This window comes from Abrus precatorius, unplaced genomic scaffold (assembly GCF_003935025.1).
Source record: "Abrus precatorius isolate BTA unplaced genomic scaffold, Abrus_2018 Scaffold2, whole genome shotgun sequence".
Lineage (NCBI taxonomy): Eukaryota > Viridiplantae > Streptophyta > Magnoliopsida > Fabales > Fabaceae > Abrus > Abrus precatorius.
Genome location: NW_020874362.1, coordinates 35347552 through 35371688, shown reverse-complemented (window position 1 = coordinate 35371688; position 24137 = coordinate 35347552). Strand labels below are relative to the sequence as shown.

General features: G+C 31.9%; 1 protein-coding gene and 3 non-coding genes across 5 annotated transcripts; 1 reads left to right on the top strand and 3 right to left on the bottom strand.

Moving 5' to 3' along the window:
• Positions 1 to 931: 931 nt before the first annotated feature.
• LOC113860242 (probable sphingolipid transporter spinster homolog 2) lies at positions 932 to 9267 on the top strand. 2 transcript variants are annotated; one of them, XM_027492946.1, is made up of 16 exons: positions 932 to 1003; positions 1336 to 1467; positions 2112 to 2213; positions 3318 to 3422; positions 3540 to 3615; positions 4414 to 4488; positions 4922 to 5024; positions 5094 to 5156; positions 5384 to 5465; positions 5648 to 5745; positions 5946 to 6022; positions 6231 to 6344; positions 7196 to 7315; positions 8211 to 8339; positions 8668 to 8746; positions 8955 to 9267. In XM_027492946.1, the coding sequence occupies exons 1-16, from the start codon at positions 951 to 953 to the stop codon at positions 9092 to 9094; spliced, it is 1548 nt and encodes a 515-aa protein (XP_027348747.1). In that variant the 5' UTR covers positions 932 to 950; the 3' UTR covers positions 9095 to 9267. The 2 variants fall into 2 exon arrangements, with proteins under 2 accessions (XP_027348747.1, XP_027348748.1); XM_027492947.1 differs by lacking the exon at positions 4414 to 4488.
• A 1021-nt stretch (positions 9268 to 10288) lies between these two features.
• Positions 10289 to 10405, bottom strand: LOC113860266. The gene has a single exon (XR_003503722.1). It is a non-coding gene; the product is annotated as a U5 spliceosomal RNA (small nuclear RNA).
• A 3331-nt stretch (positions 10406 to 13736) lies between these two features.
• On the bottom strand, positions 13737 to 13851 carry LOC113860279. Its single transcript, XR_003503734.1, has one exon. It is a non-coding gene; the product is annotated as a U5 spliceosomal RNA (small nuclear RNA).
• Positions 13852 to 16069: 2218 nt separating this feature from the next.
• On the bottom strand, positions 16070 to 16189 carry LOC113860498. Its single transcript, XR_003503949.1, has one exon. It is a non-coding gene; the product is annotated as a U5 spliceosomal RNA (small nuclear RNA).
• Between the last annotated feature and the right edge of the window lie 7948 nt (positions 16190 to 24137).

The following is a 24137-nucleotide window of genomic DNA, read 5'->3' as shown; positions in this document are numbered from 1 at the left end:
AAGAATAAGAGTTTACATTTTGTCAAAATTTAATTTTATATTTTTCAGATAAAATTAGCTAGTGTTTATCATCATCCATGTTTCATGTTAAATATTAATATTAGACAAAAATATTAATCATTATCACAATATTAAAATTCAAACAAAAAATTTGTTTTATTAATCTAAAATTAATCTTAAACAAAATAAAATAGTGTTTGTCGTCGTCTATGTTAAATATGTAATTGCGGGCTGACATAACAGAAAAAATACAAACAAAAAATTTGGTTTATTTTAATAATATTTTATTAAAAATTATTAAAAAATAATGAGTCAAATATAAAATGCTAAATAATACGGATTTGTACTGCATACAACAACTGAGTTCTTATTGTTACCGTGATTTTCTCCAAAAGTCCTGTTGTGTTTTCTTTATTTGATTAATTGTTTAACTATTAACTAATGATATAATAACGTTTTTTATTTCGGAAAATTCGTATACATTTCTAATATGAATTAGTTACTTGATTTAAAGAGAGGATAGTGGCATATTCTAACTAATTAGAATTCAACGGAATTAAAATATTAAAATATTAGGCAAATTATTCCTTACACTTCTGAACTTGTAAAGAAGATAGCACAGATAGAATATGGATTCGGAGAATCTGGAAGCTGTTAACCGTATCATCTGGATTTCAAATTATGTCATCTATAAAATGCAAATTCAATTATTTATAATAACAAAACAAAGTGTCATCTGTGCCAAGAAAACTGGGTTATGTGAAGAACAGAAAGCCACCTCTTTCTCTTCTGTTGCTCTCTCATTCCTTTAGTTACCTTTTCAAGGGTCATTGTCAAATTATATAATATATTATTTTATTATACTATATTGTACTACTGACATGGCACAACACGAAACAAAACCTAAGGCTTCCTCTCCTCTCGAGCCTAAGCCTTCTGTGGAGCCAGACATGTCCACCAACTCCACCATGATTCCGACAACTTCATGGTTTACACCAAAGAGGTTATCTTGTTTTCTTTTATATGTTACTGGATCTCTGCCGTACAAAAAAATGTGGGTAAAGGAAGGAAATTTTTTATTTTCATGATTTGGGTATGTCTCAGATGGAGAGAGGAGTGTGTTTTATTTATTTATTTATTCTTTTAAAATTTTCAATTTTTTTCCCGTGTAGTGTGTGGGGTGTGTTTTGTTCTGTTTCTATTTTTTAATGTTAAGTAAATGACTGTTGAATATTCTATAATTAATGTTTGATCAATGCAGATTAGATTGAAATTTGAAAATTCAATGCTTTTATGCGTTTGGAAATTATTAATTTGTTTTATCTTGTTCTATAGGTTGCTGGTTATATTTTGTGTGATTAACTTGTTAAACTATGTGGACCGAGGAACAATAGCAAGCAATGGTGTTAATGGAAGTCGAGGAACTTGCACTGAAGGTGGTACCTGCAAATCTAGAACTGGAATACAGTAAGCGTAACATATTCTAGGATCTATGGCATAAATAATGGAAATGTATCTATTTGTCTTAAACTTTGGCATTTATTGCAGAGTCTTTAAATTGTTGGATTTGGTTTTCAAACTGTCTTAATTCTCCATTCTTGATTTATGTTGGTGTTATTCAGAACGTCATTGTTACATGGTTCTCAAGGATGAGAATATTTATTGCATGACTGACAGAAACTAATTTATTAAACTAATACCTCTTATTTTTTGCTTTTGGGTCTTTCCTCTTTTTGAAACCATAAACAAAGGATGCTGTCACAGTTTATGCGAATCTTTATCTCTATGATTTATCCTGAAAAAAATAACTTTAGTGAACCGGAAAAGTATTCTTGCCAGATTTAGTCAAGTTACTAAAATAAATGTAGAAAGGAATTGAGATCTTGTTGACAAAATCTACTCCCGTGCACCCAAATTGTTATGGATTTTTTTCAAAAGAAGCATCAACCACCTAGATGGAGAATTCAATTTATACCCAGCAAATTGCTATTGCCTGTCTGAACTTTTCCTTGTGTGTTGCTCCATGACATATTGTACTATAATATGGAGCATTAAATTTTCTGAGCTTAGTAGTTGTATTTTTGACATCATCATATTCTCCTTCTATGCAGGGGGGATTTTAACTTGAACAATTTTGAGGATGGAGTTCTGTCATCTGCTTTTATGGTTGGACTTCTTCTGGCCTCTCCGACATTTGCTTCTCTAGCAAAGAGGTAGCTGTTGAAATTGTTGTTACACATTCCTTCTTTGATAACTTTTCCCTTAATTAGCAAGACACATGTTTCATCTTTCATGATTAAGTCTTAATATCTCATGATACTGGATAGATTTTATCTTGGCAACAGGGATCATAGGGAGTTGGGGGAGTGAAATAGAGTAATATTATCATTTGAAATATACATTTCTCTATTAAATCTGATCAATGAACTCAGACATCCATATCTTGATGTACTGTCCCTGATGATCATGAGATTTTACAATTTTTCCTTTTGATAAGTATATTTTTAAAAAATATATATTTTATGGCAACTTTGTGTTATGCACCACCTGTTTGGCATGCATGTGAAGGTCCTTTGGCATGAAGGTGATCAAAGTAAATCATCTACTTGGGACATTGTTTACTTTAGTTTTCTTGCCACGTAGCCAATCCAGTTTTGTGCTCATCCTGCTTTAGACTCAGTTATGCTGTTAGTTTATGGTTTTTAGCTTCTCCATATAATTAGAGTTGTTACAGTTAAAAGAGTAACATAATGATTTATATGATATAGGCATTAAAGTTTAGTTTCATTTTCTCGAACTTGGACATCAGCAACTACTCATTTGCTCATTGGGTTCTTTCAGTTTTATTTACCCTAAATATTCAACTATTAATGTTTGAAAACATGCTATGTCAATTCCTGACATTATGAAACTTATGAAAGCTGAATCAGCTTTTGAACAACCACTGATCTACTGTATTGAAGTCCACAATGTCCTCATTGATTTATAAGTGAAGCAATAGCTTCATTAATAAATGTATTAAGAGTAATTGAAGAAATATTCTTCAGCATGACTTTCATCTTTTTAAATAAATTATTTTATATGTCTAAAATGTTTTGCAGCATACATTAAACTGCACTCATTAATGTTTTAGCTTAACAATTTTTTAAACCTGTTTTCCCTTAAAGTTAGGTTCCTATTTTGTTAGACATAATTATCTAATAATGAATTTTTTTTACCTCTGTCATACACATACCATTTATGTGATTTATAATTGCTATCATTGACTTAGATAAATGTTAATCATTACATAATCCCATATTTCGTATATTTTGCAGTGTAAACCCATTTAGACTTATTGGAGTTGGATTGTCAGTTTGGACTCTTGCAACCTTATGTTGTGGTTTCTCTTTCAATTTCTGGTCCATTGCAGTCTGTCGCATGTAAGAGGCTTTAGTTATTCAAGCATTGGTTTTTTATTGAATCTTGTTCGAGCATTATAGTACAAATTATAAGAATTATGTAGTTTATTTTCCTTATCATTTTGTTATTCTCTATAGGCTCGTTGGTGTTGGCGAGGCTTCATTTATAAGTCTTGCAGCCCCTTTCATTGATGACAATGCACCAGTTGCACAGGTTTATTTCTTTCCCTTGCAATCATCTCATGCTTTCAGACAATAGAATATTTCTATTGTACAGTATGCTCATATGTAGCCATCATACACTTTTTAGTTATTGAACTGTGAATAATTTTCTTTTGTGGGATCCTGGATCAGTTGATGCTCCATCTACAAGTACGATGTGAAAACATGTTACCTTTCGTGGGTCATAAATACCTTTCAACATGTGATGCTATTTGCTTTGCGCAGTTGCATTATGGATTCAATTCTTAAACTTACACAACAACAACCACTTTATTCTACTATGTTAAGCTGGCTACATAGATCACATACCATTAGGCTATTCTTAAACTTACACATGGGAGAATATTTGTTTTACTAAGTTAAGTTGTCAGTGGTTTTTGTTGGTTGTCCATTTTGGGAAAAACATCATGATCTAAAATAAAAAAGAATAGTTTGTGTCAAGAACCTAAGTCAGCTTGGACATTACATAACTAATATTGAAACAAATGCTTTTCTAGTGTTTTGTTTGGAGAATATTAATGCTAGCACGGATTATTAGCCAAACTGACTCAACTCTTTACTTTATTTAATGCTTTTAACCATTAATGAGGAAGATTAGCTCTAATCAGTATGGTAACTTAAACTACATAAATTTGCTTCTTTTCAACATTTTAATGGTTTAAAGATATATTCTGACAAAACTGACTGATGTTTACTTTACCGTTCTTAGTAGTTGGAATGTTGTATGTCATTGTAATTTTGTCTGTTTACTTTATGGTGGAAACCTTTCTTATATCGGTGTATATGTCAGAAAACGGCGTGGCTTGCTATATTTTACATGTGTATACCAGCAGGATATGCAATTGGCTATGTCTATGGTGGTTTGGTAAGTTTTCCTTTGATTTTACTTCCTGTATTAAAATCTAGGAGTCAATGAAGATTCTTAGGAAAGACATAAATTTTATTTAAATCTAGGGTAGCAGCATAATTCTCCATCAAAATTTTGAAAACTGAATGATTAGTAAATTTTGTTTTGGATAAGAGGAAAATATTACACAGGGAGCTGCTTGAAAATAGAAAGTGGGTGTAAGCAGTCGATTGATAATAAATTTGGAATGAAAATTTTCTCCTCCCTTTTCAATCACAACTGAAACAAAAGGTTGGGTGTGTAGGTAAAGGAAAAACTTGGATGGCAAGTTGTGGAATTCCCTTTCTTTAGCAGTATCTGTACTTTAGAAATAATCATGTGTATCTTGCTTCTTTTCTTTAATTTTTTCAAAGTGCCCTTTATGATTTATCCTTTCTTTGTTTATAAACAGGTTGGAAGTCATCTTGGTTGGCGTTATGCTTTTTGGGTGGAAGCTATATTGATGCTTCCATTTGCTATTTTGGGATTTGTTATGAAGCCTTTGCAGATGAAAGGTGCACATTTTTCTATTATAACGATTTCCCTAATATTGTTTGCCATCTCTAAACTACTTGTGGATCCAGGTTTTGTACCTGCTGATTCGAAAAAGGCACTGGCAGTTGAGACAGTTGTGTCTGGAGTTCAAGGTACCATTATGTTTTAGATTGGTGCTACATAGCTCAAGAAATTTCCTATAATTGACCATGATATAAGCATAGTTGTCAAAATTAATATAACTTTTTCTCTGGGACAAGCTCAGTTTTTAATTAATGTCTTTCAGTTAACCAAAAATTTTAGGCTTCAGTTTTGTTCTGTTTCTGACTCACAATATCCTGTGGTTGAACTAAACAAAATTTACTTATTTGATTAAAAGGTGTGCAATCTTCAAATGGAAAAGATGAACCGTTGACCATGAAGGCAGAGTTAAGAGATAAAAGCTCCCATGAACCTCCCAAGTGAGAACAGTACCCTTATCCTAAATTTATAGTGATTGTTTTAATTCAAGTATATGACCCTTTGGCCATTACAGGGCCTGTAGAGGCAGTTGTTCCTGCCATTGTTTCTCAGCATTTGTTCTGTTTACTGATTTATTACTGACATATATAATTTTATTTTGTTGGCTCTCATCTTGTTTTAGATCAAAATCTGCAAACACAATACTGGATCAGTTTTCAAGATTTCTGAAAGATATGAAAGAACTTTTACTTGATAAGGTTTATGTTGTCAATGTTTTAGGTACTTCTTCTTCCTACTGATCAGCTACTAAACTTATTTCTTTTGATTTAATTGTGTTGTTAAATTAATCTTAGAAGCTGCTATTTGGCTAGCTTACTTCCTTATGAAATAAGTCATTAGCCTCTACCTATATATTTTAAACAATAACATTGTTTATTAATGTCTCCATTAAACTCTGTTGCATGAATGTCTATTTGCAGGTTACATAGCATACAACTTCGTCATAGGTGCCTACTCGTATTGGGGTCCAAAAGCTGGTTATAGTATATATCACATGGTGAGCCTTTGATTCATCTACTGAAACCAGTATGCGCAAGATTTTATTATTATAGTTGTGTTCCTTATTTTTTTAATGTCTTGTTACTTGCTTAAAATAAGTATATGGCCAGTAATTTATTTGCAGGTGAAACGAAATACAAGGTTATTGCTGAACTATTATTATGTTAATAATTTTATCGACTATTAAGGACAATTTACCTTTGCAGACTAATGCAGATATGATATTTGGAGGAATTACTGTCGTATGTGGAATATTGGGCACTTTAGCTGGAGGCTTTATTCTTGATTTCATGACTAACACCATTTCAAATGCTTTTAAGGTTGGTATCTTGAATTCAGAGAGAAATTCCAAGTTTCTAGCACATTTTTTATACATGTTTATGGATTGTCCTATGGAGTTTTTATTTTATTATCCGTTGAGCACATTGAAGACTAGTATAAATTAGATAACTGGATGTACACATTTTATCTGCCCTTCCTGTCCTAAATCATCCTTAGCATTAACTGTTATCTTCTATAAATATGAATGAACAGGATTTAATTGGCAAAAAGATTGAGATTATGCCTTGTACTATAATCGTTTGTACTAGTTTGCAGTAGTAAGTTAGTAGTATATGTTCTAGGCTTCTAGCTGAATAGGCAAATTATGTTTTTCGGTATCTAATGCATTATGGATTTTGCACAATTGCTAAACAGCTCTTGTATCTCAATTATTGTGGTAAATACTGCTTTTGATCATGCATATGATGCACTAGGGAATACAATATTATCAATATTGCTGTGTTTAAATTGTCTCACTTGAGACACCAACAAACCTCAGCTAAGGCATGTGTGGGAACAATAAGTTTTGAACATTATCATTGCAATTTTGAAATTATTTGCCTGTGTAAGGTTAATATGATTCTTTTCTTAAAATTTGGGAAACTGGTTGATCAATGTCTGCTGCTAGTAAATTCTATTTGTTAACCATGCAAAGTGTTTTCACAACCAAAAAACGAAAAGATTTAAGTGAGGATTTTCTATAATACACGCGCCTAAAGTGTACAGTGTACACAACAATTGTATCCGTAATGGGCTAACTAATGAAACCGGTAGCCCATACATAAATGTCACTCCTACAATTCACCTAGAAATTCCATTGCTCTTTCCTGAACACTGAATTCTTTTGCAGCTTCTTTCAATGACAACATTTATTGGTGGAGCTTTTTGTTTTGGTGCCTTCTTATTTAGAAACGAGTATGGCTTCCTAGCTCTTTTTGCTATTGGTGAACTACTAGTTTTTGCCACTCAGGTACATCCCTTGTGTCTAAGGAAAATATTTTCATGTTTGCTTGTTTATAACATAATGTGCTAAACTAAATAGTTGCTTATCATCTATTAGTATTTCAGCTACTCCTTTTTATTCCTCCTTTGTTAGTTGAGTATTTTGAAGTTTCTAAGTTATATATATATAGATCAATTATTGTATTTCAGTGATCTTATGTAAAACCACTGATACATTTCGGAAGTTAAACACAAGTTTACTCTTCCAAACCTCTGAGTGTGCTTGGATCACTAATGTATAACTACTTTTGACTATAATGGATTTTGAAATTGTTAAATTTGGGAGAATGAGTTTTCCTTCTCCAAATGTCGTTCCGTAAGAACGGGGATTTTTTTAGCTAACTTGGGCAAATTTAATTTTAAGTATGAAATCATTACTACCAAAGCATTATAAAAGTTAATTTAAAATATTATGAAAGAGGACAAATTGAAAAATCATGGGAAATATGTCTGAATAAAATTTGACCACATGAACAGATAACTCAACTTGAATTTCACACTTTACATGGTCCAAAATGAATTCTGTAGGTGACCAAACATTATTTTGACACCAAAATGATGGTGCATAGTGCAAAACAGTCGTTGCACAGTGCAGAGATGATCTGTACGAATTTCCATACACACTTTTTTGTGCTTGTTTCCAAAGTGAACACTCTTTATCCTTTGTTTTTTGCCTATTGGTAGGGATACATTTCCTGTTTCTTTACATCAAGATTTAACTGAATAATATATTGCCTTAAAAATCATTTTTTAAGGAAATAAAGTTCGAATACTCTGTCGAAAGATAAATTCTGTTACTTGATAACTAGAATTTTGGTCTAAATTATTTTATTATTTTTTCCTTCCTGCTATCTTCATTTTAGGGTCCTGTGAATTATGTATGTCTCCATTGTGTTAAACCAAGTTTGAGGCCGCTATCTATGGCTATGTCTACTGTTGCTATTCACATATTTGGAGACGTGCCTTCCTCTCCTCTTGTTGGAGTTATGCAGGTTAGCTTTGTTTTAGTTATATTTGTTACAATTTACAAAACTTTCAGGGAATCATCTCTTGGCTATTCTTTCTGTTTCCTTTTTTATAAAGTTAAAGCAGCAGTTCTGACCATTTTTCACATCTTATGTACTTTTAATCAACACTCTGGGGGTCAACTTAAAGTGTATAAATGATAAATGTGTTGACACCTTTACATTATAGCATTATTGCAACTTTAAATGTTTATTATCAAACCGAGAGACAGGTAGGCAGAGAAAATAAGTAAATAACATGATGTATGATGTCATGCAATATTCTGACCATAGTTCTGTACATATTGGTATCCAGGATAATATTAACAACTGGAGAACGACCGCATTGATTCTAACAACTATATTTTTCCCAGCAGCTGCAATATGGTTTATAGGTAAGTGTTCATTATGGCCACATCCCATCGATATGCTACAAAAATATCACATTTGTAATTTCTTTGAAGTGTCATTATTATAAAAGCAAGTGTGCTTAGTATTGCTGGCTATAGAAATCATGTCCAAACCCAACCTAAAAAAATAGAACAAGTATATTAGAATTAGTTAAAAGTTCTATGGTCATCGTCAACTCGTAATATATTGCAGGAATATTTTTGCATAGTGTGGATAGATTTGATGAAGATAGTGAGCATGAAACATCAAGGGTGGAAAGGACAAGCACTGCACCATTGCTTGACGAGAAGACTGCAGAAACATCAGCTTCTCGGCAATCCCAACAATGCTGATTTCCTTATATATATTTGATGCCTGTCCAGGCACAATTGAAATGTAAATAACATTCTTTTTTTAAAATATTTTTTCGGAAATTTTGCATTTTTCTTTTCTTTTCTTTCTTTGTAATTAGCCTTCTGCTTTCTCTTGAAGGAAATTAGTTACAAGAGTCTATCTTGGCAATGTACCCTCTACTCTGTTAGAGATTATGAAAGTATATTGCTTAGATTTATGTTCCACCTTTCTTGGCATAAAGTTGGAATACACGACAGTTTACCCAAATATTTTCGCTTTGTTCTCCAATAAATTTATATATCATTTCCGTTATCTTCGATCTTGTATCCCAAGATTTCATTTCTTGTTGGCATATATGAACAGAAACATGTTCATTTTTAAAAATACACGTTCTCGTGTATTGGCATCTCCATATGTGTATTATTATTATTATTTTAAAAAAGAAAAATTGTTTTAAGTAACCGTCATAATATACAAAAAATTGAAAACCTGATGCCGATAAATTACTAACACAACATGGGATAAAAATAAATAGCATGTCATGTATCGTTATAATTTATTTTTCATTAGTTTATTCATTATCTATGTGATACTTTATAATCAAAGCAGAAGGTAGTGTATCGATATCTACCAAAAAAAATTATACTTCTCTCTTATAAGTTCAATTTGTCCTGACTTCAACATGTCAAATTTTATATTTTTATCCTGACAAATTCATTTTCTTTTTTGTGAGAAAAGAGTCTTGCATATAACAATTATTACGTCTAAAACAAAATTCATTCTCTTATGACATTTATTATCGAACCAATGTTAAATGAACTTAGACCGACTTTTTAGGATAAGATTATAACAGGCAAAGGCAAGTCAACGGTTTGCATTTTCCATGGTTTTAAACCCTTGGATTTCCACCCTAAGCAAATTGCAAAAGACACATTCATAAATACTGATAAGGCACAACAACCCAAAGACTGTTTTGACCGTTTACCGGAACACTGTCCACTGTCATCTCATTAATATATGCTCATTTTTGTCGAAGTAACATATAACATATACAGAAAGTAAACAAACCTAAATTTCAACCATGTTAAGCTAAATCTCTCTCACATAACTTTTACCAATGGCACCCTTGTCAAAACAAAGACTCCTTATATGCATTCATTTCCCAAAGTCTTTAAACTGAAATTGGATTGCGTAGGACCCTAATTAAGGTTCCTTTCCAAAAATAGGCGTATGCCGCTTCATGCGACGAGCACACGGTATTCTTTAGTAAAAGGCGAAAGAATAGTTCGCTTTGTGCTCAACGCACGGCTCCATAATTTTACGAAATTTCAAGCGTTGCTTTATATACTACTGTAGCAATTGCTCTAGGTTCCTTTTGTTTTCAATGTGGGACTATTAGCAGCTGTTTCAAGTCAGGAAAATGATAGTTTTGTATTCATTTGAGCAGATTTATACTACCGACTCACAATTATATGTTTATGTTGACCAAATATTACTGTAAACTTGCTTGTTTGTTATTATTATCTTTGTTGGATTAAGCAACTTGTATCTCGCTAGTTTCATTTGGATTGAGCAACCTGTTGTAACATTTTTATGATTGTGAACCAAATCCTTCATTGTAAATTGCAGAATACCTTTGTTGACAATTTCAAATTTATACACTTCTGGTGGATAATAGTAATAGTAATTGAATTCTAAATTTGAGTACTTTCTTTTATCCATTAAAACTTGCTAACTTGACTTACAATATAACAACCCGTATAACTCCACCCATATATTTTCAACATTCATATTGTTGATTCGTGTCTCTATTTAACTGTGTTGCATGAATGTCTGTAAGTTACACAGCATACAACCTCGTGAAAGCTAGTTGTAGTTTGAATAAACTTTTAAATTAGTGAAAAAAAAACAATAAAAAAATAACAAATTCTTTTTATAAATAAGAAATAATTTATCTCTTTAAATTTTAAATAAATTAAACAAGAAAAATATTTTAAAAATAAAAATATATATAAATTATTTCTATAAGAAAAAAATAATTTATTTTTTATTCTAATTATTTTTCTCCTACAAACTTTTTTTTGTAAGTTTACTGAAACCGACCCTATATCTCACATGGTGAGACTTTGTTTCAAAGTTTGCATAAGATTTTATTAGCATAGCTCTGTTCCTTCTTTCATTTAATATTTTGTTGACTTGATTAATATAAATATATGGTAAGTAATTTATAATTTACAGGTCAAATGCAATGTTATTGCTGAACTATTCCTATATTAATAATTATATTAACTATTAAGGACAATTTATTTTGGCAGACTAATGCAGATATGATATTTAGAAGAATTACTATCGGATGTGGAAAATTAGGCACTTTTGCGGGAGGCTTTATTCTTAATTTCATGACTGACACCATATCAAATGCATATAGGGTTGGTATTTGAATTCAAAGATCAATTTTAGTACATTTTTTATACATGTTTATACAATATCCTATGCAGTTTTTATTTTATTTTCTTATTATTTGTTGAGCACATTGATGACTAATGTAAGTCAGATAATTTGATGTCTTGATCTAAATTTCTTAACTGCTCTGCCTTAATCACCCCTAACATAAACTGTTATCTTTTATAAATAAGAAATGAACATGATTCAATTTGCAAGAAAGATTGAAATTATGACTCATATTAAAATCCTTTGTTTTGGACATCAATAGTAAGTTAGCAGTATATGTTCTGGCTGAACAGACAGATTTTGTTTCCGGGTACGTCATAGCTAATGGAATTTGCACAATTGCTAAACGGATCTTGTATCTCAATAATTTTTGTGGTATATATTACTTTTGATCACTGATCAGACATGTGATGTACTTGAGAATATAATAACTTAATCAACATTATTTAAATTGTTTCACTTGAGATACCAACAAGCCTACGATAAGGCAAGTGTATGAACAATAACATTATAACATCATCATTGCAGTTTTTGAATTATTTGGATGTGTAAAGTTAATATAAATCTTTTCTTGAAATTTGGGAAACTCTGATTGATCGAAGTCTGCGGCAAGTAAATTCCATTTATTAACACGAAGTGTTTTCAGAACCGAAAAAAAATAAAAAAATTCAAGCGAGGATTATTGAATTAGCTCTGTTGAATACTTTGTTCGAGTATTTCTCTGTAAGTTATCTTCTTGAAGTTTCTAGGTTATATTAATGAATTATTGTGTTTCAGTGTTCTTAATTATTATGGCATCTTCCCGTTGATTTGCTTAAAAATATCACATTACTAACTTTTGTAAAGTAAGGGGGATATTGCTTGATTGAGCAACATATAGAAAATCATGTCCAAACCTCACATTAAAAGTTCTATGTCATCACAAATGTATATTATAAGGAAAAGTTTTTTGAATATATTGTTTATTGCAGAAATTCTTTTGCGTAGTATCCAAGCACCATTTGTTTCCCACAATGATGGCTATTGGAATGTAAATAGGATTCTGTTTTAATATTCGTTTTGGAAATTATACCATTTTTTTGTGTGCGTGTAAGTTGCCCGTTGCTTTTGTCTAACTATTCACTATTCTATTTTTCTCAACAATGTCGAGTTTTATTATATTTTATCTTAAAACAATTTCGTTTTTTTTTTTTCCTGAGAAGAGTCGTATCATATAATTCGGAAAAAAATTATTTTGAATATTCATTTATTATGTATAATTATTATGGCATTCGTTATTAAACCAACAGAAGTTAGAGGAATCTGAGACAATTTTGCTATATCTTTACAAGAATTTTTCACGCACTTTTTTTATTATTTTATAGAATGTATATTAAAATTTTAAAAATATAAAAAGTACAAGTATTTATTATCTTAAAAATATAAATATCATTTAATATTTAAGACGATTTATAAATACAAAAGGAAAAGAGTTTAGAATTATTTAATTTAAAACAAGTCAACAGTTCCCATTGTCCATGGTTTTAAATTCATCGGATTTCCACCCTTTTCTAAACAATCACTCTTAGAAACTGGTAAAGTACAGCCCACAGACTGTTTTTGCTTTTCCCCAAACACGCCAAGCTCTCATATCCTCGTTATCTCTATAAGTATACATAGGAAGTCACAAAACCTTAATTTCTCCTGCACTTGATATCTATCACTGTCTAAAACAACTTTGGTTTATCAATGGCACCCACAGCAGCAATGCTCTTGCTCTGCCACACCGGCAAAACACAGACCCCATCAGTAACTGTTCCCCCCTCTTCATCATCTGTATCAACTAATTCGTGGTTTAAAGGCTCTGCACCAAAATGGGTTGCCAAATACAATACCATTTCCAAAGCCAGATCAGATAATAATATGATTCTAACACAGACGCGCTGCGTGGCTGATCCTTCTGTTGTAGATAAGAGGTTCGAAGAAGCCCTTCAACTTTGCAGCTGCTAGTGCTAGTGTTGTTTGTTCAGCTTTTCCTTTCCTGTTAAACTTCTCTTACAAAGGGTGTGGTGCATTTCATGTATATGTATATATTTGTTAATAATATTATGTACAAATAACAATCTTCCATGGCCACCCTTTTCCAATGATGCTTCTTATTATCATTTCATTTATACATGAACAAATTACTTGAAACTGGAATTTGGTAGGAGCCTTCTCTTAAGGTCCCTTTCAAAAATTAGCATTTGCCGCATTAAGTGGCGAGCACACGGTATTCTTTAGTAAAAGGCGAAAGAATAGTTCGCTTTGTGCCCACCACACAGCTCTTCGAGGTAATCTATGTGCAAGCGTCGGTTTATATAGTACTGCAGCTATCGCTCTAGCTTCCTTTTGTTGTTTAATGTGGGACTAAGTATTTAGCTAGAAAACCGTAGTTTTGCATACATTTGAGCAACACTTATACTACTAATTTTACCGAATTTAAGTGTTAATTTCACTTGGGGAAATTGGCATGCAAAATTATATATTATCTGGAATAAATTCTGGTGTGAACTTTTTGGTTTTTTACTATCTTTGTTCCCTCCTCATTTGTTCTATTCTGACCCAATAGAGGTATCAGAGCCACAGGAATCCCTTGATACATTAGTGATAGATTCAAGTGAAGGAATCCTAATTATGTTGACAGTCTTTGCTGGTGATCGATTCAAGTGAAGGAATCATACTGCATCGATGATGGATTCGAACTAAGGAATCATTCATGTATCCATACAAGAGAAGCATTAGTGGCTCTAATATTTGTAACATCAAACAACTCTGATGTTTGTAACACTAAACCATATTTGTGATGTTAAAGAAAGGCTTCCGCTAGAGAAGGGATGGATAAAGGACTTATATTTAACGATAAGTATTGGAAACTTAAACTTGAGAGAGTCGTGTGATGTTAAAGAAAGGCTTATGCTAGAGAAAGGATGAATAAAGGACATATTTGACAAGTATTGGAAACTTCCAGAAGATGACTAGTGTATAAAAGCTAGTGTCACACCACTTATTATCTTACAGTTTTAGGTGGATCTAGTGACTTAGTCCACTTGTAGTGACTTAGAAAAAGAGGCTATGCATTGTCTAATACCTAGGGAAGGTGAGTAGTATATAAATGGATGATGTCCCACCACCTTTTACCTTAAGAGGTTTTAGGTGGATGTAGTGACCTAATTTACCTGTAGTGACTCCTTCAATAAGTTGGTGAACACTTCCCTCGGGTATGGCTTGCAAATGTGTACATTTTTATTTTTTTCCATCATACTTCAGTAACTTGGCAAGAATTTTTGTTTTACCTACAAAGTTGTAGTTGTAATCTTAATTCTGGAATTGCCAGGCTTCATCTTACTCTAAAAGAATTGAAGAATGACAATCCCACAGTGAGAAAGAGAGTAATTGAACTAAAGCTTGAATAGTCTATTTATCTATAATATTTTAGACAATTATAGAATTGAGACCCTTTTATTTATTTACCTTTGATGTGTTGTTAATCTACCAATAAGACTTTATGAGAAGTGTTAAGATATAAAGTCTATACAAGTAGGATCGTCTTATCAAAATTATAAAAAATAAAGAGACTACTCAAGTTTAGGATAATCACCCTCCTTCATTGTTAGATATATTGTTGAAGGTCCCAGAAGAGCAAAAGATGCTGAATAGGAAATGTTGACACAATTTGTTCGGGACAACCATAGCCATTGAAATGTAAATAGTGTTTTTTTTTTTTCAATGTTGTTTTTGGTAATTTAACTTAATTTTAAAAAATAATAAATTTATAAAATAAGTATTTAATTTTTTTAAAAAATAAACTAATTTAAAAAAGTGCATTAAAAAATATTTTTAAAAACATCGTATTGTTAACTTTTTTCAGAATATTTATTTATCTTGTATAACTATAAAACACATGAATTTTGCTATAGATAGTATGAATGCGTATTCGTACTTTCATTTGATTGATTGGTTAATTGGTTAACTGAAGTCTGGTCACGTTAATTAATATCCAATTCTTGTAAAAAAAAAATTCTCACGATATAGCATTCATCTAATCAGATTTCATTGAACATATAAAAGCTACTGTTTAAATTTAGACAATTCATTTTGATGACAGATAAAACCAGTCGACAGTTTCCATTTTCCGTAGTTTAAAACCTCTGCGATTTCCACCTTTGCTAAACAATCATTCTAAGAAACCAGTAAATCAGCGCCCACAGACTGTCTTGAGCTTTTCCAACACTACCCTCCCTGTCTCAAATATATGAGATCTCTTGCCTATTAAGTAGAGTATACAACTATACATATACATAGGATGGTCGTCAATGGCAATGTCGTTTGGCCTTAAATAGGCTGCACCTCACACTGCTGCTACACTTTCTTAAATTAATAACAATTCAACATAGAATTATCCGCTTGCCATTAGGTGCATCTTGCGAGAACTAGTTAACCGAAACGTAATAATTATTCTCCAGGATAATAAGTAATAAAAAGTTTCTATAAAAGATTGTAGGAACCTTCCACAAGGAAAGTATCCCTTCCAAAAATTAGCGTATGCCGCGTAATGTGGCGAGCACACGGTATTCTTTAGTAAAAGGCGAAAGAATAGTTCGCTCTGTGCTCACCACACGGTTCCGTGATTCTTACATAGTTGAAGTGCGCAATATATATTTGCTAATCACGTGAGCTTCTTATTCTTGTTCAATGTGGGACTTATTTATCCGCAAATGCAACTTCACGAAACATTCAGTTGACAATAAAACTAGTATTATGATTTTTTAAGCTCCTTTTTTTTTGCTTGAGTAGACGGCACACAAAATTGTATATATACCTTTGATCTTATCATCTTTGTTCGAGTAAGCCACTTGTATTTAGTTAGTTACTTTGTAACAAGATGTTTGGATTTCAGGGAGTTGAGTAACTCCGTTGAAATAACACTATATGAACAGAAAAAACTAAACTTAGAAAGCTTTCTGTTGATCAAAGAGAAAAGAAAAATAAAGAAAATAAGAGCAGAAGATTTTCTTAATTATTTTTGTCTCTTTCAAAACAGCATGATATCACAGACCATATATGGTGTGATTTGTTACAAGGCGATAAATTAAGAAAATCAAATTTTGATATATACCATGATTTTAGCGTTATCATATCATTTCCTAACAAAATTTGTTACCTAATAACAGAAAAAATACGTGCAAATAGTAAAATCATAAAGCAGTTTATTGTTGTTACAATACTCCCTTCTTAGAGAAGACCGTTGTCCTCAAAGGTGAAAATTAGGAAATTTTTTCAAAAAATCATAGTAAAATTCCCATGTGGCTTGTTCCGCGGGCAACCCTTGCCACTTGATGAGGACTTTAGTGGCAGCAACTTGACCTCTCTTCACCATTTTTCTGTCTAAAATAGCTTCGGGAAGTAGTTGTTGCAGGTTGGGGATGTACTGTTTAGGAATATGCACTGTAAGCATAGCATATGGATCATTGCATATCTTTAATTGGGACACATGAAACACGTTGTGAATGTCAGAGGTAGGCGGCAGCTGTAGTTGGTAAGCAACCTTGCCGATGGTATCCACCACCTTATATGGGCCATAGTATTTAGGGAGAAGCTTGTGATGATATTGGTTCCTAAGTGAGAATTGTCAGTAGGGTTGCAGTTTAAGATAGACAAAATCACCAATGGAAAACATCCTGTCACTCCTTCTACTATCAGTATATTGAGCCATCTAATTTAGACACGTTAAAGGTGAAATTTTAGCAATTGAATCATTCTTTCTCTCTTTAGCAAGCTCCTTTCCACACTAGGTATAGTGGCTTCACTAGGAAGATACGGAAGATGTATAGGTGGGGTTTGTCCAAATACCACCTCATAGGGAGTAGCTTGGAGGGATGAGTGGAAAGTGGTGTTGTACCATCGTTCAGTCAAAGGAAGCCATTTGTACCAAGAAGAAGGCTTGTCCGAACACATACATCGTAAATAAGTCTCAAAACACTTATTCACAATCTCTATTTGTCCATCCAATTGTGGGTGGTATGTTGTCGACCGATTTAGAACAACTCCTTGAAGCTGAAAAAGTTCCTTCCAAAATTTGTTGACAAAAATGGGATCCCTGGCACTAGTGATCGTGTTTGGGAGGCCATGAAGCTTGAAAACATGGTCAAAATAAACTTGAGTGACATCCAAAGCAGTATATGGGTGTGATAGAGCCAAGAAATGAGCACTTTTGCTTAACCTGTCAACAAACACCAAAACAGCCTGTTTGCTAAAGGAAGGGGGTAATCCCTCTATGAAATCCATACTGATATCTTCTCATATTCTGTTGGGAATAGGTAGGGGTTGTAAGAGACCAGGGTGTGCAGCGTTATCTAGTTTGCACCACTGACATGTATCACAGTTTCGAACATGGTTTTGGATATCTTTCAGCACTCCCTTCCAATAGAAAAGCGACTTAATTCCTGTGGTAGTGGCATCTCTACCTGAATGCCCCCCATAGGTGAATCATGCAACCATGTGAGAATGTGAAGTCGCAGATCCGGTATAGCGCTCACAACTAGCTTACCTCTTCGCCTAAGTTCACCCTTATACCAAGAGTATTTGGGATGCTTGGGAGAGCCTTGTTGCAATTCCTCAATAAGCGTTTGCAATTGTGGATCAATGGCCCACAACTCTTTAATCCTATCAAATAGATCATCACCCACAGCAGTCAATAGTGTAGTTAACAACTCAACATGCGGTTGTCTAAATAAGGCATCCATAGCAACATTAGTAACGCCTTCTTTGTATTGGATGTCGAAATCAAACCCCATCAATTTGGCAACCCAGACTTGTTGAAATGGAGTATTAAGTCGTTGGTCTAGAAGGTATTTAAGGCTCTTTTGGTCCGTTTTGATGGTAAAGTGATTGTGTGACAAATAAGCCCCCCATTTTTGTACCGCATAAATAATAGCAAGAAGCTCCCTCTCATACACTGCCATAGCTTGCTGGCATGGACCAAGTGCTTTACTAATGTAAGCTATAGGGTGTCTGTTTTGCATGAGAACTGCCCCAATGCCAGTGCCTGAGGCATTGGTCTCCACTGCGAAAGGTTGAGAGAAGTTTAGAAGGGCCAACACTGGAGCAGAAATTAGTGCGCACTTTAAGTCTTGAAAAGATGCAATGGAAGCTAGGGACCATTGAAAACAATCGTAATTTAGCATGTCCATTAAAGGCTTGGCAATTTTGCCAAAATTCTTCACAAAACGCCTATAGTATCCTGCCAACCCAAGAAACCCTCTTAATGGTTTTATAGTAGTGGGTTGCAACCATTGAGCGACTGCCTAAAGTTTAGTGAGGTCAATTAAAACACCTTCCTTTGTAATAAAGTGACCAAGGTAGTCAACCCGATCAGCCGCAAAGGAGCACTTGCCTTTAATGAGAAATAATTGATGCTGTCGGAGAATATCGAACACCATTCTGAGATGGTTGAGGTGGGATTCCATAGATGGGCTGTACACTAATATATCATGGAAAAAGACTACGATAAACTTCCATAAAAAGTCTTTAAAAATAGCATTCATAAGGGCCTAAAACGAAGTTGGAGCGTTTGTGAGTCCAAATGGCATTACAAGGTACTCAAAATGTCCAACGTGTGTTTTGAATACCGTTTTAAACTCCTCACCACGCATCATTCTGACTTGATGGCACCTTGAACGTAAGTTAAGCTTGGAATAGATTGCTGATCCCCCCAACTCATTCATTAAATCTTCAATTAATGGAATAGGAAACCTATCCTTAACTGTTTGAGAATTCAAACAGCGATAATCCACACATAGTCTCCAGGAGCCATTCTTTTTTATGACAAGGACAGTGGGAAAGGCATAAGGGTTGTTATTGTACTGTATAATGCCTTGACTTAACATTTCGTTCACCAACTTATCAACTTCATCTTTTTGAACTACCGAGTAATGGTATGGTCTTTGGTTAATAGGCAAGGAGCCTTCCTTTAAAGGTATTTTGTGGTCAAATATACCTCGCGAAGGTGGTAGATGAGTGGGCTGTGAAAAAATATCATCGATGTCCAGGAGTAAAGCGGCAAGTGGAGGAAGAATTGATGAATGCTGGTCCTGGTCGGATGAAAACTAATGTTGCAAGTAGGAATCATAAACGGATCTGCCGCCGAGCTAGGTTATAAAAAACATAGTTGGGGCTCCTTGCTGCAACGCCTGGTTGAAAGTTTTGTTGTTTATGAGTTTCGTGGAGGGTCGTTGAGCTTCACGTAGTATAAAGCGTTACCAGAATAGGTAAATTCCATTTGGAATTTAGTGAAATCCTATACAATAGGGCCCAGGGTAGTCAGCCATTGTATGCCCAAGACCAAATCATAGCATCCCAGTGGTAGACCATGACATCAGATTGAAATAAGGTTTGTTGTAATTTCCATTGGAACCCTTTGAACATGAATTGAGCATCAATTCGTGTGCCATCTACGACTGTTACAGATAAAGGAGAGATTGGTTCCAATCTACATCCCAGCTTTTTGGCCACATCCAAATCAAGAAAATTGTGGGTACTGTCACTATCAATAAGAATGTGCAACAACTTCTTATTGTGCAATTTGCCAATTCTCATAGTTTGACAGTCTTGATAAGACGTTCATGGATAGTTGTGGGGTAGTACCAATAGACGTACTCTTAATCACATTGTCATGGTCTTTATGCACAGTGAAGTCGGCATTTACCTCGTATTCATCATCCAACTCCATCACAAACACTTGAGCGCGCTTATGTTTGAGTTGGTAACCGGGGGTAAAAATTTTGTCACAGAACATGCACAATCCTTTTACCTTTCCTATAATAAACCCCTTTCCTATTTGATATTGACCTATTATATTTTTAAACTAAAAATTTCTAAGTATTTATATTGTTACTTCTATAGTTTGAAATTTATGAAACTGAAACGAAAAATCAATCCAAATATTCTAAAGCGTTATTTTTACTTCTTCTTTTTTTAAAGTTTCTTATACACGTCACACGCAGTTAATGTTACAAACTATCATAGATAACTATGATAGATAAGATACGAGGATGTTGGGTAATTTTATTTTACAATGTGCACGTCATTAATATCCTGAATATAGCTGTAAAAGAGAATATGTGGCATTTTGCCCAAAAAATTACTCTTAATACGAAAAAATATTTTTTATAATGGAAATAAAAACAAACCATATTTTTTTTTGGCTGAACAAGCATACCACATCTTGTGGAATAATTACTTAATAAGAATATTTTTTAAGAACTGGATTAAATGTTAGATTTTTTTTCTTTCATATTTACATTATTCAGAGTTTATAAATTGAACAAATAAATGAGTATTCTATTATTTGTTCAATCCATTAAATAATGTTACTTGTTTTCTGCTTGGGCTATCTATATAACTAGTTTTAAAAAATATTATTTTATCCATTTCATGATACATGTATTCTTTATCATCAAATTCATTATAGTGTCATTTACTACTTTAAAACGATGATTGAGGGTGATTTATATTCTCTAATTAGTTCGGTATATATTTTAGCCTCTGGACCATAAAGTGAAATATGAAATTGAGCATGTGTTTTTGACTGCACATGTATTATAATTAATTGATATATTAACAACTTTTTTTAACGATTTTAAGCCATTGTCGTCGCTATTGTTCTTGGTTATATGAGTCACTTACAAAACTCTTTGTTCCTTTTTCAGCGATTATCCTAAATACAAATCCGTATTCATCTTTTTTATACATTTTATTCATAAATCCATTTTAAAGAGTGGTCTTCACTAGGGATGGCAATGGGTAGGGTACTATAGTACCCATCCCCATACCCGCGTTTTAAAAAAATACCCATACCCGGCCCCATACCCGCGTGGGTATGAATATTAATTCCCGTACCCGTACCCTCTGGGTACCCGCATACCCGTCTTGTACCCATTACCCGCGCTTGTTTGAGAAAAAAATATTTATAAAAAAAAATATGTTTATATAACTTCACATAAGTAGTATAATAATACAAAAATTCAATATGTAGTTGCCGAATAAGGTACAAATATAGATAAAAAACAAATATTCAAAGATCATAAATGTTAAATGTATCTTAATATAATAATTTTCTAAACTAAAATTCTTAGAAACAATAAGTAAAAACTAAACACACAAGTTATTTGTGAGTGATAATTCTATCTTGTGTGAGATTTGATTGTTGGTAATGTCAAAACGACAACGCAATAGATCTATATAATGGTTGTCCCTTCGTGTGGGATCACTTAGTAACCTCTTGTGACGGCATTAACAACTAACTCTAATGAATAACATTTCATAGTTATTAAGTTTTAGTGAGACAGACATTGAGAATGAGAATAGAGTTAAAGTAGAGAAGTTCAATACTAATAACAGAAAGTTGATACATAAAATATTTTTTTTAACTTTTGAATTTGAAATTGTAAGAAAAATAATAAATTTAATTAAAATAATATAATATAATTAATATATATATATATATATTAATACTAGTATTTTTTAACTCATATACTATACGAAAGTATTTTATCAAAAATATAAATTTTTGAAAAATTATTTTAGTGAATTAAATATTTATAATGTATATAAATTTAAAAAAAAAGAATTTGAATAAAAGATAAATAGTTACAATAAAATTTTATAATAAAGAAATATACGTGTATATTAAAAAAATTATACTTTTTTATCTTAAAAAAATTAACAAATAAAAATTAACAATAATTTTTTATATTTATATCCTTTCAAAAACTTCTTTGAATGTGAATAAATAGTAAGAATAATATTATTTAGATTCAATAGATTATAGTTGTGCTTGTAATACATATGTTACATAGAAAAATATTATTTTAAATTAAAATATAAAAATAAAATTTAAATATTGTTAATAAATAATAAGTTTACGGTAATAGTAGGTGATTGTAAAATTTATAAAATATTTATAATATATTTATTATTTATCATTCACTTTATGATTTAAACATCAATATGATTTTATTAACAAAAATATTTTATGTGTGTCATATATAAATAATATTTTAAAAAAAGTCAATCTTATATTAACTATGTAATAATTAAATTGTGTTAGCCTAATTAAATGATATAAAATAGTAAATAAATTTTTCTATTAAAAAAATAAACCAAAATAAATTTTTTGATTTACTTTATTATTAAATATATTTTTATATTAATCTTATATAACTTCACATAAGTAATATATATATATATATATATATATATATATGCGGGTATGGGGCGAGGTGGGTACTTAGATACCCATACCCGCACCCATCCCCATTAAAATTTGCGGGTTTTTACCCACACCCATACCCGTACCCGTATAGCGAGTAAATACCCTACCCATTATGGGTAAATTTTGCGGATGCCCATTGGGTACTTTACCCATTGCCATCCCTAGTTTTCACTTAGCTTCTCACCTATTAATTTGCATTTCTTGATTTTTTTTTAAAACTTTTTTTCCTCGAGTAGAATTCCATTGGATGTGAGAAGAACCATGACAGCTTCACTTTTAGTTTATGACAAATCACAGTCTATGTTTTGACATGAAAAAAAAAAAGATGTTACAAAAATAAAAATAAAAACTGATGAAGGGTTTGAAGAAGAATTGAAAATGAAATTAATTAATGAATAGATACTAACAAAGGGAATGATTAAAGAAGAATAAGAAATAGGAAGGTTGAAAACATATTTTTTTAACTTATTTTAAATTATTAGTTAAAATTTATTAAAAATATAAAAATACCAGGAAGAATAATTAAATTAAAAGTGAAATTTATATTTTTTTAAATAAATTTAGAAAAATTGTATTGCTAAATTTTCTCATAAGAAATAAAAGAAGAAGTAAAGTGAAAAAAAAAATTGTGAATCTGAATTTGGAGAAGATAATAATATGAGGCAAAGTTTTTGAAATTAAAATTTGGAGATACGAATAGAAAATCTGTGTTTATGTCATATCATTGTTTATGTAAAAGTCATTTCATATTACATAAGTTAGCTATTCTATAAGTAGGAAGGAAAAAGTTAAAAGATCACTTACAAATGAGTTGTCTAAAAAATATTTTGGATGACTTTTTTTCTCTTTTCTAAAAAGAAGACCAAATAAAAAATTACATATAATCAAAAGTTTATTTTAGCCTATTTTTAAATTTCTCTATACTATCATAGTAATAATACTTGTTAATTTATATTTTATTTACTCGTTGAACATAACAAACTTAGGATTTTTTTATCATTTCTTTCTTCTCCCCTCAATTTTTCCTTCCACATCTCCACACTAATAATGTTTAAGGTACTAATAGAACTTGGGCAAAGTATAACATCACCAAACTAGGAAAGTGAGAAAAAAAAAACTCATAAATTCTCACTAATTGGTTCATTAATTTCCACTGTCCTTATATCATGTTGAGAACATCTAAAAGTATCATAACTTCTTTATAACGATGACCTTCTTTTACAAATAGTAAATTTATAGGATGTTCATTAGACATAATACCCTTAAAATTTTAAATTAAGGATGAACTCAATAACAAA